Raw genomic sequence first — 22068 nt, forward strand, 5'->3', positions numbered from 1 at the left:
ACTCTGCCTTCCTGTTCACATGGCCCTCCCCCCGTGTCTGTGTCTTCTCAGGACACTCAGCCTAATCCAGCATGTTCTCGTTTCAAGACCCATACCTCAATTATGTCTGCAAAGACCCACTTCTCAGATGAGGACACATTCCTCACAGGTACCGGGGCTAGGAGTTCAACATATTTTTCAGGGGGACACAACTGAGCCCAGTACTCCCTCTACCAGGTAGGTTAGGTCCGGTCAAGAGAAAGACCCTCCTTAAGCTGGACTGACCTGTCTCCCTGCTGGGGCACTTGGGAGGTCTCAGAAAAATCCCAGCCCCTTCTTGCTGCCCCCAAAAGGTAGTGTGAACCCCTTGAGGACAGGGACAATGGCCCCAACACACCCTGCCCAGGTACTTAGGTGCTCCATTAACAAAAGGGAGATAAGCCTGGACTCCCCCATGGGAAAAACAGGGTGACAATGTCCCCACATGCAGGCATTACGAGGCTCATGCTGGCGAGGAGGCAGGCCCGGAGCTGAGTCAGAGCCGGAGGGAGCCGAGAGAGGGAGGCCAGTGGGCAGCAGCGCTCTTCCTTTGGGCTGACAAGTCCAGCTGCATTCATGCAGGTGCTCAATTAGGGAATGAAAAGGCTATAAAACTGTTGCTTGTACCAGGCTCCCGGGTGTCCCCACCCCGAAGGAATGCATGGATGCTTGAGTCCAGAAGGGGGAGCAGGGGGTGTCCCCTGCTCAGGCCAATCTGGTAGGGTGTCTGCATTTTCTGTGTTCCTATTTCTGTTCTGAACAGCTGACTGGGTGGGCGGCGGGAGCTGCACTGGGTGGAGGAAACTCATCCCTGAATTCATACTCATTCTTGCTCACGTTGGGCCCTGGGAACTCCCAGCACAGTTCCCCAGAGGCGTAAGGCCAGTTTCCTGGAGGAAGTTGGCCCAGGGACTGAGAGTCAGGGGTCCAGCAACGCCTGCCGAGGCCAGAAGGGCACAGGGTGGACCGGGGCGGTGCCTCATTCCTGGGCTGCTGAGGCAAGTGCAGAAGTCCCAGGTTGGGCAAGACTGGAAAGGCGCCGCCAGAGGAAGGCAGGAGGGCGTCCTGAAGGTGGTGGCAGGAAGACCCCCCTCAGACCACGTCCACTGTACCACACCCCAATGGCCACGCCCCCAAAAGTCCCAGAGACACACAACCAAGAGGATGGAGATGCAGGAAGAATGTGTGAGGAGATTTAGAAGGAGGAGGAGGAATGGATGGAGACAGGTGCAAAGAGTCACAGGCAAATCCAGGAACAGACTGGCGGAGGAAAGGCAGGGGAGAGAGAAAAAGGCAGAGGCCAAGGCGGGAAGGCAAAAACAGGAGACAGGGACAGACACGCCAAGTACCTGTGTGGCCCAGTCAGTGGCTCGGGGTCCTTCCAGCCCTGTCCTTGACTGGACAGAAGCAGTCAAGTGGGCCTGCAAGAGGGGTTTGCTCCAGGCTCGAAGTTGTCACCTATCCTGGAGGGAGGCCCACCAGCAGGGCTCAGTCCCCTAATCTGTGAAGTGGGGGTGACAATTTCGGCCCCCCCTTCCCTGGAGGGTGTGGCCTTCCCAACCACTGAGCTCCAGCAGCCCTGCCTGTGGTCAGTCTATCACACAGCCCAGTTTTCTTGTTCCCACAGCACTTCGCGCTGCCAGGAATGACCTCTTTACCTCATCCTTGTCCAAGGGGATGCTGTCCAGGGTGGGGAGGGGAGTCCCTGCTTGTTCACCCAGGGCCTGGCCTTCAGCCAGAGCTCCTGAGCCTCTCCTGCTGAGCGAGGATGACCACTGCTCATGGGGGCTTTAAGTTGGCAGGGGAATTGTCATGGAGCTGGGGAGTTGGCAGAGAATGGGGAGGGGGCAGGTGGAGGCCCAGGGTTTGAGGGGAACAGCAGGGGCTGGGAGATGGAAATCAAGACCTGACCCCTTCCTCGGGAAGGCCCAGTGTTAGGAGCTTCCAGCCTAGTGCTTCCCGGGTTACACTTGAGAACAGTGCTGTGGCAGCAGACATGGAGGGACTGAGGGGATGGGGCCAGCTTGCCTGAGCTGAGAGGAAGCAGGATGAGTCAGGTCAGAGTTCCAGGAACCAAAACAGCATGTGCAAAGGCCCTAGGGTGGGAGAAACGGCAGGCAGGCGGGAGGGGTTAGCATGTACAGTCCCTCTGGCTGTAGAGTGAGGACTGGAGGGAAGGGGATCCACAATGTTCTGGACACTTGAAGAGCAGACTGGTGGACAGAGATGGAACTTGAAACCCGTAATTATTCCCACTATTTGCATGTTAACCACCTGTCAGGATCAGTCCTCACATTCCCTTGAGGGCAAAGATGCCTGAGGATCCCATCAAACAGAGGCCTCCCTTTTCTCGGCTGCCTGATCCGGAATGTTCTTTCCACTAGACCTTGGGAGAGGAAGAGTTGGCTCTGGGTGCGGTCCTCGCTCCTCCCAAGACAGCCACCTGCCCAGCCTAGCCCAGGTGAGCTCCTAGTTTAAACCTAGCTTGGGTGAAAGGGACCTAGTGCTATGGCTCCAGGATCAGGTCAGTCTCTTGGGACCAGAAGGGGCTGGTGGGGTGAACAAGGAGGGCTGAGGACAGACTATGTAGTGGGCTCACCTGTGGGCTCCTGGCTCAGAGGGACAGTTGCTGCCCAGCTGGATTGCAGGGCCTAGTGGCTTGGGGCACAGAACTCACAGGGACAGGCTGTCCTGGGTTCTGACTCGTGTCCTTGGACGCTACTCATTCAGAAAATGGGAGTTCCCTTTGCACTTGGCTTTGACCTAAAGGCAAACCAGATAAGCCTTTAAAACTTGACTGAGGCTGCTGTGACGTAAGAGGTATCTGGTGTCCTGTGCTATGTGAGGGGCATAGACATGAAATGAAAACAGTACACTCAGGAGGCCTGGCTGCATGGCCAGCCCACAACACTTAGGTGCTCCATTAACAAAAGGGTGTTGCCTTCCCAACCACTGAGCCCCAGGCAGCCCTGCCTGTGGTCAGTCTATCACACAGCCCATGACAATTTCCCTGTTTTGTTGGGAAGGCCACAAAACAATGCCACAGGTTTCCCAAGCTTTCCTGTCTAGTGTAATTGCCGTATAACTGTGGGGCAGGGTGCCGTGGAATGCACCCTGTAAGCTGGTCACAGCTCAGGCAACAGATGAGAACCCCAGGCTGCTGCCTCCTGACACTGGCCGGCAGGGTCCTTATAGGCTGGCAAGGGACTGCCATGGAGCTGGGGAGCTGGCAGAGAATGGGGAAGGGAAGCAGGACTGGAACTGGGGGCAGAAGCGTGGGCTCTGGGGGGCATTTTGTCCACAAGTCCTTATAGTACTTGCTATATGATAACCTGAGGGTGGCAGGGCACCTGAAGGCCCATGGTACCCCTTTGAGTTTAATCCCACTAGGAAGGACCCTGAGCGAGCACTCAGGTCCCCCATCCCTGCCCTGGTCGTGGCCCCACTGCGGTGGGCACTGCAAGTGCTGCTGCTCTCAGAACTGCTGGCATTTCTGCTCTGCAGTGGACGGACGGAGTGGTGTGTGGGGACTGGCTGGCGCATCTAAGGCTCTGCGTGGGGAACTGGCTTTGGGGATGGATGATACAGCCTGGCCTGAGGAGCATCCTTCCCGACTTCTGCAGCCCCAGGGCCTCTACTGGGAAAGGTGTTCACAAAGCCCCACCAGAGCCAGTTCCACTGTGAAGAAGCTGAGGAACAGCACTCCCTGGGGGCCGGGGCCAGAGCGCTTGGGCTAACAGGTGAGTGAGCAGTTACTGTTCTGGGTTGGAGGCTCCCAGGGAACGGCACAGGGGCCTCTGGTAAACTCCACGTCTTCAGCCTCCATCAGCCAGGGACCCCTAAAGAGCAGGTGGGCCCAGCAGATGTTGTGAGGTGGCCGGGCCCCATGCCATGGGGAGGGTAGAGGGTGTGGAGCCCAGGCACATGCAAACAGCACCACCAGGGCAAGATAGCTGCTTATCAAAATATTTTTATTTTAGGAGACCCCTCAAAAAAAGACCCTCCACATTAGACAGACGCCCAACAATACCCATGGCCTTTTTTTTTGGTCTTTTCTGTATATTTTCATTTTCAAATCAACTAAAACAATTTGATGCTTAAAATAAAAGACAGGAACTATTTCCCAGTCAGACTTTAGTCAAGAATATATATATATATATTTTTTTGATCCTGGGGATGGGCAGGGGTGGGGAAGAGGTTGCTCAGTAGCACTAGGTGTTCCTGTCCACAGTAGGAGAGCCGTGTGGTGAGGACACGGCACACAGCAGGGCGCGAACTTGCCTGACTAACCGAGGGAGGAAGAGAAGATGGGGAAGAAAAAATGTATGGGCCGGCTGATCCGGGCATCTGGGACTTAAAATTTACATAAAACTGTGCCATGTCCTCGCTCGGTGCTGTCTGCCTGTCTGTCTCTGCTCTGGGAAGGACTGGTCAGTGTGGTTGGGAGAAGGCTGAGGTTCAGCGTCATCTTCATTATGTGTGTGTGGCTTCTTTTCCAGCTGAGAAACTTTTTTTTATTTTTTAATTTTTAAAAAGAATCACAGCCAAAATAAGACATTAACTGCAAAATCCAAAATGGCTGCGCTTACCCTATTTATAAAAACACATAGTCTTTGCCTCTGGCAAGGGAGCTGAGCCCGCGGGGCCCATTACACTTTCCCGGGAATCTTGGCCCGCTTGCGAGCAATGGCGTCCTCCACGGCTTTGAGCTGTTTTAGGAGCTCCTCCCGCCTCGACAGCGTGCTGGCCTTCCCTGATTTGGTGCCCGTGGAGGCGGCGGTGCCGGCGTCTGAGGCTTTACCAGGCACACTTGTGACCTTGCTGGAGCTCTTGGACTGGGGTGACAGTTGACGCTTCCTGCGAGGGTGGGGAGGTTGTTAGAGGGGTCCAAGTGCCTGTTCCTCTCTGCTGAGCTTCCTGCCAGGCAGGGGACAGGAGGCCCAGTCTGGGGGCCTGGACCCTGTAAGCTGTACCTGCCAGGCAGAAGGCACCCTCTACCCAGTGAATGGTCGAGAAGTGTCCAGGGTCAAGCTAAGCATCCTGCTGACCTGCCCCCTCCTGCTTCTGGACCTTGTATGCGACCTCCTTCTGTGGTGAGGTGAAACCCCACACTGCTGACTTAGGAGGACCCCCGAGGCCTTGAGGCCCAGATGTGTGTGGAGGGTTGTACAGCTCTCTGAGTCCTGTGCCCGCCCTCCTCATATCCTCCCCCACCCAACCCTTGATCCTGAACTGCATGGTGTAGGGGCACAGGGACTCAGAGCCGACTTCCCAGGAAAAGAAAATTACTCCTACTTCCTATGCCTGAAATGGAAGGTACAAAAGAGCTGTGACCATCTGCCCCCAAAACTGAGCCCCCACCTCAGGCTGTGAGCTGAGTGCCTTAGGCTGCTCCTTATTCCAGGGCCCAATTGGGGGGGTGGTGGTGTAGAATGAGACATGTGTTGGGCCGCCTTCTTGCCTCCAGATCTAAGACATTCCCCAGGTACCTCTGGGTCTGCGGGCAAAGGAGCCCACGTAGTTGGCCATGGCACAGGCGAGCACTCACCTGTCTGGCAGGGCCACGGGAGCCTTGGAGTTCTGGCCTCTTTGCCGTTCTGGCTTGGGAGAGCCCAATCTCCCACCTGACTTCCGGTCCCGAGAACCTGAAACAATGTAAGACCAGGATCCCAGTTACACATGGTCTGGTGCAGCCTTACTGATGCTAGTGACCCCATTCCAAAGAGATGTGACAGATCAGCACAGCTTCCTCATTTTTAAAGGAAGAGGCAGAAGGGCAGAGCCGGTGAGAAAGGAGGAAGGGGGAGCCCTGATCATGTCAGATTGAGAGCCCAGGAAAACCCCGAAAGCGGAGCTCCAATTTAGGTTCCAGGTTTCCTGAGCTAGCATCTGAACAGACCACTGAGCAGTCAGACTCTTTTCACTAACACCGAGGCCCTGCCCACTCACTGTGCCCTCCTTTCCCACAGCCCAGGGTGGAATTTCCGGAGCCCTCGTGTTTTGTGCTATCACTGGAGATGAGTACCCAGCCGTTATCTGCCAACCAGATGTTAGAAAAACAAAAAACAATGCCACTCCTACTTATTTTTCATGAAAAAAAAAAAAGTTATTTTTATTCAAATAGAGTAGCTTATAAATAAATATTAAAGCCTGGCCTGTGTAGCTCAGTGGTTGAGCATCGACCTAAGGACCAGTAGGTCATGGTTTGATTCCCTGTCAGGGCATATGCCCGGGTCATGGGCTAGATGCCCAGTAGGGGGCGTGCAGCAGTCAGCCAATCAATGATTCTCATCATTGATGTTTCTCTCTCTCTTGCTTTCCCTGCCTCTCTGAAATTAATAAAAACATATTGAAAAAAAATAAAACTTTCTTAGTTTTAACTTCTAATACTGTGTTGATAATTCACAAGATCAGAGAAGTTCCTTGGGGTCCTCAATATCTATATCTACACTAATAAAAGAGAAACATGGTAATTAGCGTACAACCGCTACCCTTCCCATTGGCTAATCAGCATATCCTTATGCAAATTAACTGTCAGCCAAAATGGCAGCCAGCAGCCATGCACTGAAGCAAACAGGGAGGCTTGCTTGCTCCAGTGACTGCGGACTCCAACGTTCCCCGCACTTGCCGGCCTCTCAGCTGCAACTCTAAGCAACTGTGTTACAAATATAGAAGCTAAACAAAATCCCAGAAACCAGCTTTCAGTCAGCCGGCCTTCAGCCAGCCTGACCGCAACATTGTATCAATGTTTTCAGCAGTGAGGCCTCAGAGCTAAAGCTGGCCCAGAATAAAAAAAAAAAAAAACAAGAAAAAAAGGAGCGGTTGGGAGCTTTTAGTCACCTGCCAGCCGGAAAACAGCCCTCAGCCCCTCACCCAGACTGGCCAGGCACCCCAGTGGGGACCCCCACCCTGATCCAGGACACCCTTCAGGGTAAACCAGCTGGCCCCCACCCATGCACCAGGCCTCTATTTTATATAGTAAAAGGATAATATGCCTTCCGGCACCGGGATCAGCGGAGCAGTGAGGCCTCCCGGCTCCGGGATCAGCATGACAGGGGGCAGCGCCCAAACCCCCTGATCGCCCTGCGGCTCTGTGTGTGACAGGGAGTGGGGTCACAACCTCCCTATCCGCCCTACTCTGTTCGTGACAGGGGAAGGCGCCCCAACCCCCTGATCAGTCTTGCTCTGTGCCTGATAGGGGGGAGCTCCCCAATCCCCTGATCGCCCTGCGGCTCTGTGTGTGACAGGGGGCGGGGCCACAACCCCCTGATCAGCCCTGCTCTGTTCATGACAGGGGAAGGTGCCCCAACCCCCTGATCAGCCCTGCTCTGTGCCTGGTAGGGGGGAGCTCCCCCATTCCCTGATCTCCCTGCGGCTCTGTGTGTGACAGGGTGCGGCGCCCCAAGCCCCCCTGCCTCCCACAGGCCCTGCTCTGTGTGTGACAGGGTGCAGCACCCCAACCCCCTGATCGGCCCTGCTCTGTGGGTGATAGAGGGCGGCACCCCAACCCCCCCCTGCAACGGGCCCTGCTGTGTGTGTGATGGGGGAGAGCCATAACCTCCCCATTGGCCCTGCCCTGAGTGTGACAGGGTGCAGCGCCCCAACCTCCTGATCTGCCCTGCTCTGTGTGTGACAGGGGGGGGTGCCCCAAATCCCCTATCAGCCCTACTCTGTGAGTGACAGGGGGGAGCTCCCCAACCCCCTGATCGACCCTGCTCTGTGTGTGACAGGGTACGGAGCCCCAACCCCCCTGATGGGCCCTGCTCTGTGAGTGACAGGGTGCAGCGCCCCAACCCCCTGATCCGCCCTGCTCTGTGCATGACAGGGAGTGGTGCCGCAACCTCCCCATCGACCCTGCCTTGAGTATGACAGGGGGTGGTGCCCCAACCCCCCAATCGGCCCTACCCTGAGCATGACTGAGGGTGGCATCGCAACCTCCCGATCCGCCCTGCTCTGTGCATGACACGGGGCGGCGCCACAACTCCCCAACAGGCCCTGCTCTGAGCCTGACCAGGGCTGCACCTAGGGATTGGGCATGCCCTCTGCCACCAGGGAGCAGGCCTAAGCCAGCAGGTCGTTATCTCCCGAGGTGTCCCAGACTTCGAGAGGGCACAGGCCGGGCTGGGGGACCCCCCCCAGTGCACAAATCTTTGTGCACCGGGCCTCTAGTATATATATAAAAGCCTAAGTGACTGTTTGACCGTTAGCTATGACGTGCACTGACCACCAGGGGGCAGACACTCAACGCACAGGCATGGAAACATGGAACAGACTGATGGATCTCAGAGGGAAGGGGGAGGGCGGGAAGAGATTAACCAAAGATCTTATATGCATAGTAGAGGCCCTGTGCATGGATTCATGCACCAGTGGGGTCCCTCGGCCTGGCCTGTGGGGACTGGGCTGGAACCAGCAGTCCGACATCCCCTAGGGGTCCTGGATTGGAGAGGGTGTAGGGCCGGGCTGAGGGACCCCTCCCATGCACGAATTTCGTGCACTGGGCCTTTAGTTTTAAAATAATGGATGAGGTCCTGGTCCCTCTGCCTGTCAGGCCCCTGCAGGGATTGAGCTCACCTCGGTCTGGGGATAAGTTGGCCCGCTTGGCTGGAGGAGGGCTTAGCCTGTCCTTGTCTGAGGGCTCATATCGCTTCCTGCTCCCTTTATCAGTGGCCTGAAAAAATGGAGGGAGAACAGTGAGGACATAGGGTCTGAGCTACTGGCCACCAGGAGGAACACAGTGAAAGGAACACAGTGTGACGTCCTCACACCAGGACCTGTTCTCTGCTCCCCTCTTCTGGGCTCCCTCTTTGCGGTCCTGAGTGAAGCAAAGCCCATGGTTTTGGGGCCTTTTTCTGTAGCGAAGGTGCCAGTAAAGATGCTGTGCTCCCCATGGGGGCCACGAGCCAGAGAAGGACTCTAGCAGACTCAGCCTCTTGCTCTTCCGGCCCCATTGGACCTTGGGAACATCAACTCACAGAAGCCAAGTTTGCTTTGCTCTGTCCCAGTGCTGACTTGTGGGAACTGGCCAGCCCAGGCACAGGGAGGAGGGCCAAGGGTGTGGGTTCTCAGGACAGGGAGAGCACCCACCAGGGGATGATCTGATGCCCCAGGACATGCTATAGAACCCATCTACCCTATGCCACACCCCTGTTTCCCATAGGGCTGACCATCAAGGCAGGCAGATGAGCAGGGGTGATATCTGGCCACCAAGTTCAAATGGCCATTTGGTCCCCACTTGGTCTCAGTCCCAGGATGAGCTGAAGGTACGTGGCTCCCTGGAACTCTCACCAGATGTGCCTAGGGCCTCACCTTGTTCAGCAGTGTCAACTTGATCTCCTTGTGTGCCACAAATGTACCCTGCTGGGGCTGCCCAGAGGGTGCCTGCTGGGGAGTTGTGGGCTGCTGGGAGGATTTACTGCCTGTGGAAGATTTTGAGGATTTGGGTGGCTGTGTGGATGAATCCTTTTTCCGCTTATCCTCTTTAACGCCATCTTCTTTCTTAGATTTTCCTGCTGACAAAAAATGCTTGGTCATGGTCACTGATACTACATAGTGGTTTCCCAAGTGCCACTTGGTGGAGGGGTGCATTATCAAGCAGGCAACATGTGCACAGGGACGAAATTGGGAGGTCACCACATTCTTGTCTGACCAGCTGCACGCAGTGCTGACTGAGGCTACATGCACCCTCCTTCCATGAAGAGCCTGCCTCTCCTCTGGAGCCACTACAGCCAGGACACAAGGAGCCCCCATACCTTTCTCCTTCTTGGTCTGGGCTGGGGTGGGGGACCGTGAACTGGCTGAGGACACAGGGCTGGCCAGGTCTGCGTACATGTCGTCCGAGTCCACGCTGTGCACTGAGCTGCTGCTTGACGTGGCGCTGGACACTGAGGAGACGCTGCTCACGCTCAAGGACCTAGACACATAAAAGCCCATGTCTCTGACTGAGGACGGGTTGATTGGGTGGGGGGGTGGGGGGGTTGCTATGTCTACTTTCCCCAATTCCCAGTTTTAAGGAACGTGTACCCACCAAACCTGAAATTTCAGAGGGGACTCTGGGTAGTTTAAAGGTGCCACATAGTGTGGAGATGCTCACGCCATTTGCTGGACAAGGACATATGAGTAAGCGTGACTCAAGAGTTAGTGATGATAGAACTGAGAGTCCTGGTTAATGATGCACAACACAGGGAGAGCTTCAACCTGCAGACACCAGACACTAGATGGGAGATGGCTTTAACCATGGCATGTCTCAGGAAAGTATGCAACGACGGCCAATCTCACAGGTCCTTGGTTCTTTCACAGTGCATGTTGCACAAGGACTTGAAATGCACAAAGCTGCTACATCAGTGTCTGCTGAGTACTCTCTCTTTAGCTCTGAGAAAACACCAATCACTGTTCCCTAAAGTTGTCAGATGCTGAACAAGGGAGGGGGAAAGAAAGAGAGCCCAAGATTTTTTTTTAAAGGTTAGGTCTTTAAACCTATTTAGAAAGATTTGGGCAAATGTATATAAACCACCTGCTGCCTAGAAAAAAGAGAAAGTTTGACTTAAGGGATCTAAGGACTGATCAATACTGTTTTCTTTTTAAACACCCAAATAACAGAATTCTTTTCCACTTATTTTCTCAGATTAAAAAAAAAAGGCTGTCCCCAGCTGTCTCAGGCACAACAGGCCAGGGCAGTACCCAACCCTCCACACAAAACGAGCACGAAGCCTCCGTGTGAGCCTCTTTCAGTCCTGACCTGGAAGCACCCTGGCTTCAAGCCCGCCAGGGGCTTATGGGGACAGAGGGCGTCCCAGCCCTCCACATGCTTGGAGCCACTGGACCAGGCTCCCTACTCTGAGCATCAGTCCATTCTCTTCTCTGCGTCCAGGTGGAGATGGCCAGCCAACCATGCTGCTCTTGAACAGCACTGACTGACAGCTATCAGCTGTTAGCCACAGGCTGCCTGACGGGGAGAAAGGCTCACACCTGAGGTGACCTCTCCTAAGGTCCTGGATCCTGACTGGGAGGCAGGAGCAGGGGCAAAGAAGCTGATGGGGACTGGGGCCAGAGAGATGCTGAAAATAACCTGGATCTGGAACTAGAGCCGCTGTAGCTGCTGCCACTGCCACTGCCACTGATGGTCCGCCTGCAACACAATTGAAAGTCCCGTCACATCTCTGCAGACTCAACAAAGGGCAGACAGTCTTTCTTCAAAACCAGGGCTAATCACTGGTCCGAGAAAGATGTTTAACCAGTAACTTGCCACAGACTCAGAAGTGGGTAGGGCTCTATTTACTTAAAGTGCACTTTTTTTTTCTCAAAAAATGAACTTCTCTTCAGTGTCTTCCCCCCATCCCGCAACTGCCTCTTTCCAGGGAAGATTCTGGCTGTCAAGGGAGTGCCTTCCCACCTCAGGTGGAGCAATGAGATGGGCTCATGCCTCCCACGGGGAAACAGGCTCAGTGAGGTGGCCTAACTAGCCCCAAACCTCACAGATCAGGGATAGAATGGGTTCCTGGCCTGGGTTGCTTTGTCCAGGAGATCCCCTCCCCTAGCCCTGGCACTAAGGAGACAGAAATCCCCATGAGGCTCCCCGAGAGTAGTGTGCTTACCTCCTGGGGGGGGTCCTGGCTTGGCGCTCCCTCCTCCTGGCTTCCCGAGGGTCTCCTGGCTTGGCAGGCTCAGGGGTGGGGGCAGTGGTCTTGGGGGCCTGTGGTGGGGCTGGAGGTGGGGCTGGTTTCTTCACCATCTTCTCTCTGTGTCATGAGATGCAAAGAGGTTAGACCTGGTGGAGGAGCCCAGCCAACGACCTCAAAGTGTGACTCCAAGGGTGCATCACCAGGAAGGCCAGGTGGGCTCTTGGAACGTTTCTGAAGCTTCAGGCCTACTTCTCCCTACAGGCAGGAGCCAGAGGTGCGTCAGCAGCAAGAAGATGGCTCATCTGAGAGCTTTTGAGAATCGCTGAGAGCTGGCGCTGTGTTCCCCCAGACCTCCTGTCCCGCATGTGGGGGTGGCCCCTTGAGGGTGCTGCAGCATGTTCACATGTGGAAACCACACTGCAGTAAAGAAAACAGCCCCCAAAGCTTGTTTTTTTCTATCTGCTAATCGTTTTAGTGGTGCTGAGCACTCCTGATTCAGATGGAGTACAGAGCATGTGCCTATCAGAGACCCTGTCAACAAAGTGATCTCAGCAGGAAACAAAGTCTTGGTCAAAAGCACAGTGTCAGAGGGGAGTCAAATCTTTGCTGATGAAAATGCAGAAGCGAAGCATGCATCCTGCATGACTCTGTCTGTGAAGTCCTGGTAGGGGAATAGCCACTGCAGGGGCTGGAGTGTCTGGAATGTGCAGTCTCACAGGTTTGTTAACCCGCATTGAATGGTACAATGTAGATGGATGAGTTGTGTTGCACATAAATTATATCTCAATAGAATCCTATCTAATAAAAGAGTAATATGCAAATTAACCATCACTCCACCAACGAAGATGGCGGTGCCCATAGTGGCTGGGGCAGGACATTGGCGGCGTCTCTCCAGCAACGCGAGCCCAGCAGGCAAGCGTGGCTTGCAGGCAGCACCCAGCAGGGCCTGCTTGGCCGTCGCCAGGGCAACCCGGAAGCAGGCAAGCACAACCCACAGGCAGCACCCAGCAGGGCCTGCTTGCCCATGGCCATGGTGTGGAGCAGGCAGGCCCTGCAGAGAGCAGAGAACCATGGGGAGCAGGCCTAAGCCATCAGTAGGACATCCCCTGAGGGCTCCTGGTGGAGAGGGTGCAGGTCAGGCTGAGGAACCCCCACCCCCAGTGCATCGGGCCTCTAGTTCATTTATGAAAGCTAGCTGTTCAGGATTCCCTAAATGTTTCTGAGGCCTTTTAGCTCACTCCATTTAGGATAAAACACTGGTAGTGTGCAGCATTTCAACGCCTATTATACAGAAGGTATGGGCTCTTTCCTCACTAAACAAGTAACTACTATAAGAACAAGTCAGGAAGCAGGGGCTATGACAAGGACAGGGCCCAAGGCAGGTATGCAGGTCCAGTCTGTTCACACAGAGGCTGCCTTGCCCCTTAGGTGGCAGGATTGATGTCACAGAGAATTAACTACCGACCTCCCTAAAGTGCCTGGCTGAGACACTACACGTCAGGTGTTACAGAATTTAGGTGTTCGTATAGTTCTATATGTTTCTAACTTCTCCCATGAGCCACATCTATTGAGAAGGATCAATGTGACTTATTTTAGGAGCAGCAAAGGTGAAGAGGAGACAGAGTCTGGTAGGCTGCTCCTTTCCATGCATTGCAGACACAGCCCCAAGGCTGAGCGTGACAGGAACCTCTTCCACCTGCCTGCCTGGTAAGAGCGGGGCTGGTGGCTGCACTTCCTTGGAACCCCAAGGAGCACGGACATTACCACCCCCATACAGTACATGGCCCCTAGGTCTATACGCCCTCCTCTAAGGGTACTGTCTACAGTTCTCCTGGGGCTTGTCCACATATGAGATATGAGGGAGGGAGGTGGATGCTGAGGCAGCCTGGCCTGACCACTAGGCACTTACCCTGCTTTCCCAGGAGGCAGAGCTGGCTCCCCCTTGGTTCTGACAGAAGGTCTGTGTGGAGAAGGCGTTGGAGAGGGGGACGGGGATGAGGAAAAGGACCGGGACCTAGGGAGTAAACAGAAGTGTGAAAAGGGAGCACCACAGTGCCCTTGTCCAAGTATGAGCATGCTGGGGATGCCACCTCAAATTCACAGAGGAGGCCACCATGAATTTCTACTTATTTGCCTCAGATTCCTACTTATTTACAGGATTTCAGACAGTTCTTGGCCATTTCATAAAGTACATCGTCAGAGGGGAAAGGAGAGTGCTGAGGGGATAGCTGCTAACAACACTGCTGAGTCCTTCTGAGGCCCTGAGCCATGGGGCATGTGAGCGTGGGCAGGACCTGAAGGGCACAGGCTCTGCTCTCTGTGTGCGTATGAAACCACAATGAGGAGACACACAGCCTGACCAGGCCCTGGTAGCATGGGAGAAATGGAAGGCCTAGTGGGGCACCTTCACTCAGGTGCGTGGCCCCAGGAATGGCCAGCAGCACAGGCCCACGCACAGATGTGACAGTGCTATGCGGCAGAGACTGGTCTGGCCCAGGGAGTGTTCCAGCTAAAGCAGTGGTCGGCAAACTCATTAGTCAACCGAGCCAAATATCAACAGTACAACAACTGAAATTTCTTTTGAGAGCCAAATTTTTTAAACTTAAACTATATAGGTAGGTACATTGTTATTAACTAATTTAGGGTACTCCTAAGGCTTAGGAAGAGCCACACTCAAGGGGCCAAAGAGCCGCATGTGGCTTGAGAGCCGCAGTTTGCCGACCACGGAGCTAAAGGATACAAGTGAGCTCATTTGGATACAAGTTGTAAGGGTCAGAAGGATGGAAGAAGTGCTGGGAAAAGGGTACTGGACTGGGTGGAGGCATGGCCTGGCCAGGTTGTTGGCCCCACCATTCAGGATTCACACAACATCACACAGGAGGCAACCCTTTAAAAGGTTTATGGGGCCCTGACCGGTTTGGCTCAGTGAATAGAGCGTTGGCCTGCAGACTCAAGGGTCCCGGGTTCGATTCCAGTCAAGGGCATGTACCTTGGTTGCGGGCACATACCCAGTGGGGAGTGTGCAAGAGGCAGCTGGCCGATGTTTCTCTCTCATCGATGTTTCTAACTCTCTATCCCTCTCCCTTCCTCTCTGTAAAAAATCAATAGAATATATATATATATAAAAGGTTTATGGGTTTGCTGTATTTTTCTCCTACTTAGAAATGGTCATGTAAGATTTTTGACACTTTCAGCCAAGCAACACCAACAGCTAAGCTAAGATCGGGCTTTTGCAGTCACACATGCTGCAATGTATAGAGACAGAGCTACATAGGAAAAATGCTCATTTCTCCTGTCTTCACACTCACTGCCTTTGGCTGGGCAGCCTGCCATGGGAGACAGGAAGGAATGCCAGGTTCACTTCCAAGCTTCTGTAACACTGTGCAGCCCCGAATCACCACATGGGGGGGTGGGTGTGTCACCTCCTCAGAGTAACCTCATCCCTGGGTCCCATTCCTCAGAAGGCTGCTGCAGAGCCAATGCCCACCTGGGTGCTGCAGGGGGGCACTCTGCTCATGCTCTCAGGTACCACATGGGCCTGCCTAGGAGCCAGCAGAGGCCTGGAGCCAGGGAAGAGGTGTGCTGAGTGATGGACACTGGAACAGTATAAACACAAGTCACGGGGAAGGGAAAGTGGTGAAAAAGGGCACCTAATTTTGTGGAAATGGCTAATTTCCAAACTGAAAATATCTGAAACTGGTTCAGTACCCAGGGCTGCGTCCTGAGTGGAGTTTCTTTAGAAATGGATGCCGAGGAGGCTAAGCATCCTCCTTGGGGTCCACCTCCTGAAAGAGCAACTGGGTTTCCGCTGACTCTCGTGCTTGCAGCCCCCTCCCCTCCACACCTAACTCAGCATGAAGAGCCTGGCAAGCCCACCAGGCTGAAGTGGTTCTTTCGTCTTCTGTTTGTAGCCTTGGGCCTTGTCATAGCTGTCCCAGTCCTGTCCCTGACCTTAGAGACTCAATGCCATAGGGCCTTCTTAATCTCCCCGTGTCCACTGAATACATACAAGAAAAACTGTAGGTAACTTCCACATGTGATTTCTAAAATTTCTAAGTTTCCCAGCTTAGTCTCAGGCTTCTTCCTACAGCTTACCAGCCTTGTTTCTTAAATGAAGTCATACAAGGTTTCTCCCAGTGTTGATGCTCTGATTAATAGCTTTCTGTCTTTCACCTCATCTCCTACAGACAGCATTCCATGACTGGCAGCTGTTCTGGGTACTGCTTCAACTTCTGGCAGGAAAATCGTGAGGCCCTAGGAACCATAGCTGACCCTCTAGACACCCTTAGAAAAAGGTTTTCTTTCTGTATTTTTATTGATTTTTTTATAGAGAGAGGAAAGGAGAGAGGGGGAGAGAGAGATAGGAACACCAATGAGAGAAACATCCATTGGCTGCCTCCTGCATGCCCCCTACTGGGGATTGAGCCTGTAACCTGGGCATGTGCCCTGACCGGAAATTGAACCGGCAACCTTTTGGTACATGGGAAAATGCCCAACCAACTGAGCCACACCAGCCAGGACAGGTTTGCTTTTCTTTTTCAAGGTTATTGATATGCACAAGATTCAACATTCGTGGAAAACAGGCCCACATATCATCTACTGTTTGTTCTACAGCCCACTTAAAATGTTAACTTGACTACCAGATTTAATAGCTCTAACGATCTAATGCTGTTCTAATCCTCTTGACAACTGCCCGAAGGTAAGATTGGCTGCCAGAAAGTAGTGCCACTGTGAGACAACAAACCACTGCAAGATAAACAGGTCCACTTATTCCCCAAACATCTAGTGATATGCTTCCCAAAGAAGTGTGTGTGTATATGCATGTGTGGGTATGTATATGGGTGTCTGTATGTGTGTGATGCCTGATTTCTGATTTTAGTATGCTTCTAAAACAGGCCAACATAGGTGCTGCGTCCCCTGATGTGCACTGTGTGTTAAGATCTCCCAGCGCGTGCAGTTTGTTAATTGGCCCCTCGCTATGTATTCCGTAGAATGTACAAGACACGTAACTTGGTGAGACTATTCTGAAAACAACAGCACCTGGAAGAACACTGTCAGGATAGAGACATGCCACAGAGACATACACACCCAGATATGCACTACACACACACACACACACACACACAGGATAGAGACTTGGGATGACTTTTGGGTCACACCCGATAAGCTCTGAGGACATACCTGGACTGGCTGCCTGAGAAGGAGCTGTGTCTGGAAGACCGGCTAGAGTAGGAGCTGTAGGATGAGGACCGGGACCGAGACCTGGACGAACCAGAGCCAGAGTAGGAGGAGGACCGTGAAGACGACCTAGAGCATCAAGGGGGAGAGAAGAGAGACCAGGTCTTTCTCCACCTTGCCCTGCCCACCAATGCCAGGCCTGCTGTCCTGATACAACAGGGCTATATTCACATCCAGATACATACCCCCTCACAGAGACACACTCACCCAGATACACCCACCCACATATACCCCCCAGACACACCCACTCCTCTAGATACATCTCCCTCACAGACACACTGACCCAGATACACCTGCTCCACAGATACAACCCCCTCCACACACACACACCTACCCAGATACGCACTCCCTTCACGCAGACAGACAGACAGACAGACACACACACACACACACACACACACACACACACACATATTCCCCGCACTCATATATACCCCACCACACATACAGACACACCTGCCCTTTGGACACCTTTGTGTACATGCTTAGTCCCACCCTCCCTTTGGTGGGAATGGTGTTTAGAAACCAAGACCTGGATGCTGGGTATCCCACTATTATTTTTTTGTTTTGTTTTGTGTATCTCACTGTTGCTGTGACACAGCTCCCAGGTCCTCAGTGTACAGAGCCAGGATACGTGTGCCTGTGTCTGACTGTGCACACATGTGCCTGTATATTTCTCTATCTGTCCATCTGTGCATGTAGTGAACCCTGACTCCACACTGATATTTCCAGTTCCCGTCTAACACTGTGGCTCCCCTGGGTCCCCTTTCCGATCTGCAGTGTCTCTCTCGGGCAGGGAAGAGATTCAGCTCTCACCATCCATGACATCCTCACTTGTTTGCACAGAGCTAGTATATACACAGGTTTCAGAGCTGCTAACCCTGGCTCCCATCGGTCTCTCCTCTGTCTCTCCCGGAGTGACCCAGGCAAGCATTCTCCCCAGACAAACACTCCCTGCCCCCCGCCCTGGTTCACTGGCCAGGTCTGTGTTCTACTCTGAGTTGCCCGCATCCTGGCTGATCTCAATATGTGAAGCTGTAACATGGTTCTAAGTGCCAGTCTAGTTTGCTGCTAATGCTGTAGCACCCAGTTACTCAGTAAGTTGAGACCAACAAATGCTTGTTTAGTCTTACTGAGTTTTCCCCAGACCATGACAATATCACTCCTGTGTGTTTATGAACCAGCTGTTCGCACCAGCCTGCCTCCTTACCTGGAGGAATTGGAGGCAGAAGCTGATGAGGCTGACGTTTTTCGACGCCTTCGTGCACGGCTAGGGGAGACCGATACACCAAGTTTCTTCTTGGGAGACTTGGACCGGCGCCAAGGGTCTTTCCACTCATCTGCTCGCTTCACCTGTGGCCCAGCGGAGACTGCCTCCTTCTTTGGTGGCTCAGCTTGTCGGCTAAAAACACAGAGAGGTTAGCAATTCTCAGGCTACCTTCCATTTGACAGTACTGCTACTTTGTGAAAGAAATTGAGATGTGAGATTATGATCTAAGTGGCTTATCTGAGAAATGCCTGAAAAATAATGGGTCATCTACAAGAGGTAGCAGATATTCCACTTAAAACAATAATTATCTTGAACAAAACAAGCATAGTTCTCTCCATAAATGGTTTCTGCTCACATGTGTCTTTTTCAGGGGAACACCCATCTTTCTCCTTCACTGTACCTAACTATACTGGTGTTTCCTTTTTGTAGTATAATTACTTATTGAATTCCTATCTTCCCCACTAGAGTGTAAGCTCTGAGAATGACAGGGAAGGAATCAGCCTTATCTAACACATATTCTCTAGAGCTGGTACACAATAAATACTTATGAAATTAAAGGATAACAAAGTGTGGTTTTTTTTATTAGAAATTTTGTGAGTTAACAAACCCAAGTCTTAACACTGGTTTAGCCCTAACCTTTGGCTCAGTGGATAGAGCATCAGCCTGCGGAATGAAGGGTCCCAGGTTCGATTCCGGTCAAGGGCATGTACCTTGGTTGTGGGTACATCCTCAGTAGGGGGTGTGCAGGAGGCAGCTGATTGATGTTTCTCTCTCATCGATGTTTCTACCTCTATATCCCTCTCCCTTCCTCTCTGTAAAAAAATCAATAAAATATATATATTAAAAAAAAACAACCCCCCCAAAAACAAAAAAACCCCACTGGTTTAATTCATCCAGACAACATCCTGATTAAAACCCCAGTGTCCAACTGAGGGCTGGTAGGTTATCAAGAGGAGACTCTGCTGAGTGAGCTCAATGGCAATTCTTCTAACTCCTGGCCAAATTATGTAACTACTGACTACAGGTGGGCAGATGAGACCAACTGGAAACAAATCAAGGCCTAAACGTGAAAGCCACAATCTGCACTGGAGAACTGGGAGTGAAGGGAGGCGGCAGTCGGAGTCCTAACTGTGGGAGCCCACCCACCACTGTCCATGAGCTCAGGGTGCAGAGAAAGTGGGAGTGAGAAGCTCAGAAGCCCTTGGGAAGAAGCTCAGCACCAAATCAGAAACAACTACAAACCTAAACATCCCCCTTAAACATGAGCCGAAGTGGAGTTCCCACTAACAGCAGTTTAATATGAAGGTATCTGCTGGGCCTGTGATTTTTAAAAATTCAAATATTATAAGTTCATTTAAAATTTTTTAAAAATACAGAAAGACAAGAAAATAGAAGTCCTGCTATCTCAACTCTCCAGGGACAGCCAAGATTTCGCATCTCGGCATGTCCTCTCCATCTCTCTTCTTTCCTACAATGTACACTTGCACGTGTGCTCACACTCACTCTAAACAAAGCTGGGACCTGCCTGTGACTGCTGGGCCAGCAGCAGGAGCAGCTCTTCCTGTCACCCGTTTGTGGAGATGTGGTCTTTCTTGACTGTGTGGCAATTCACTGTCAGATGTTATATAATCTGAACGTTTCCACACGGTTAGCTGTCTTTTAACTTTTAGAAAACACAAATAACATTAAAATGGCCCTTTATATGTAAATCTTATGGACATCTTTTTTTTTTTTTTTAAGGTCAAATGCCTAGGAAGTGAAACCAGTGGGTCAAAAGAAATGAGCATTTTACAGATTTGTGGTAGACTGTCAAACATTTCACCCTAAAGTGAAAAACCGACTTATAATAACCCCACCAGTATGAGGTGTCCATTTTATCTGACTCTCAACAATGCTGGTTCCTGTGTTACCAGTGAAACACCATAAGCACCACCAGAGAAAAATAAACCCCAAATGCTGGCAACTGTGGGGTCTTCAAGGTCTAGATGGTTCATACTAAACCTGGTTCTTGCTAAACGTTAAAATGTAGGGCAGTATTTTGTTTGACTGATGAGACTGACTGAAACCCAACAATGGCAAATACTAGTTCCCATTTGTTCCTATTGGTACCTCCAAGGCTGGAAGTTTCTGTCTTCTATACGTCCTGACACCTGTGAGTTCTGGTCATCTGTTTTGTTCTTGGCCAATTTTCTAGTAAGCTCTTCAGTTACAAAGAATTGGAACCCTTTCCCAGGCTACTTGCTTTTTAAGGTTTTGGGTGATGGTGTCTAACATATAGAGCATAACATTTTAACTGTCAAAGAAATTCCTTTTCCTTTTCTTGGGTAGCTTCTTATAGGCTTATAGAGTCCGTCTCCATTCTAAGTCATATTCACTTGCATTTTTCTTTTAGTTGATCTAGAGTGTCTTTCTTTCAACTATTCCTGAAGCACTGGCTAACCAGCTCCTCTTTTCTAAACGGTTTGTGACGGGATGCCATCTTTTAAAAAAATATATATATTTTATTGATTTTTAGAGAGAAAGGAAGGGAGGAGAGAGAGGGAGAAACAACGATGTAAAAATGTAACATTGACTAACTGCCTCCTGCATACCCTGCATGGGGATCGAACCTGCAACCTGGGCATGTGCCCTGAATGGGAATCCAACCGTGACCTCCTGGTTCCTAAGTTGATGCTCAACCATTGTACCACACTGACCAGGCTGAATGATGATATTTTCAACTTATAATGGGTTTATTGGGATGTTGAAAAGCATCTGCAGTTAAAATTCCAAACACTCTTAAACTCTGACCAACGATTTCTTGGTAGGTCCTGCCTATGTTTATCTATGGAAGATCTTTAGCAACAGTTAGACCCTGCTCGCCCAGTTCCACTGGGCTTTATTTATTTATTTATTTATTTATTTATTTATTTTAAAGATATATTTTATTGATTTTTTACAGAGAGGAAGGGAGAGGGATAGAGAGTTGGAAACATCGATCAGCTGCCTCCTGCACACTCCCTACTGGGAATGTGCCCGCAACCAAGGTACATGCTCTTGACCTGAATCAAACCTGGGACCCTTTAGTCCCCAGGCCGACGCTCTATCCACTGAGCCAAACCGGTTAGGGCTCCACTGGGCTTTAGATTAGAATGTTATTAAACTTATTAATAGCATCTTGCAATTATTCATGTCTTCATTTGTGGGTGTCAGCAAAGGATAATAGTTTTCTTCATAAAAGGTCCTGCCTTTTTGGGGTAGATTTTCAGTTACTATTATAAATTCTCTTCACCAGCATTTCGACATCTAGTTATATCATAACATATAAAAACCATTACCTGTTGATATTTTCAGAACTGTTTAATCAATCCACCAAGTAGCAAGTTCCATGCCTACTATTTGCCAAGAGTAACATACCAGGAGCAACACCCAACTTTTAAAAACTGTCCTAAGGACACACTAAATTGAGGCATAAAATCTCTGTTATCTTGGCCCAAACCCCGAGAGCTATTGCCACAAAACCTCATAAGCATGTCTTCCTGGAAGAGTAATCCAGGAAGGAAGCAAAACCTGTCTGAGGATTCCAGCCTGTCACAGGCCACCAGGGAGCTGCTTTCACATTTATACTTCCTGTGTTATTCTCATTCTAAAAATGCAACAGGAAATGGAACACCTTGGTCACTAGGTTTTTCATTAGTCATCAAAGTGGTCCAGCTCTATCAACTTGCAGTCCTTCTAACAGGGAGAGAGGAACAGATGGAAATCAAGGAAATGATTCATGACATAGCTGTGACAGTACTGAAAGTTCTTGCTGTAGTGACTGGGAAAGAGAAACAACGCTAAACCCTGCCCCATCACAGCATAGAAAAGAAAATCACTTGAGACCACAGACAGGTGACCGACACAGGCCTCCATAATCTTTTAGAGGAAATGTTTCCTCACCAG

The 22068-nt window shown here is 51.4% G+C and overlaps 1 protein-coding gene across 6 annotated transcripts in view; it reads right to left on the bottom strand.

Annotated features, from left to right (window-relative positions):
- Positions 1-3968: 3968 nt before the first annotated feature.
- Positions 3969-22068, bottom strand: part of ZC3H18 (zinc finger CCCH-type containing 18) — a 67544-nt gene continuing 49444 nt past the window's right edge. For 3 of the 6 annotated variants that reach the window (XM_070398945.1, XM_070398940.1, XM_070398942.1), the window contains 10 exons: positions 18085-18276; positions 16818-16943; positions 13546-13650; positions 11610-11753; positions 11084-11143; positions 9768-9928; positions 9325-9527; positions 8590-8686; positions 5567-5663; positions 3969-4875 (listed from right to left, as the gene is read on the bottom strand). In XM_070398945.1, the coding sequence (XP_070255046.1) occupies positions 4668-4875; positions 5567-5663; positions 8590-8686; positions 9325-9527; positions 9768-9928; positions 11084-11143; positions 11610-11753; positions 13546-13650; positions 16818-16943; positions 18085-18276 (1393 nt within the window). In that variant the 3' untranslated portion in view covers positions 3969-4667. The remainder of the gene's footprint in view (positions 4876-5566; positions 5664-8589; positions 8687-9324; positions 9528-9767; positions 9929-11083; positions 11144-11609; positions 11754-13545; positions 13651-16817; positions 16944-18084; positions 18277-22068) is intronic. The other 3 variants (XM_070398941.1, XM_070398943.1, XM_070398944.1) reach the window with 2 other exon arrangements.

This window comes from Myotis yumanensis, unplaced genomic scaffold (assembly GCF_028538775.1).
Source record: "Myotis yumanensis isolate MYYU_CA2020_CCGP unplaced genomic scaffold, mMyoYum1.0.hap1 SCAF_18, whole genome shotgun sequence".
Taxonomy (NCBI): domain Eukaryota; kingdom Metazoa; phylum Chordata; class Mammalia; order Chiroptera; family Vespertilionidae; genus Myotis; species Myotis yumanensis.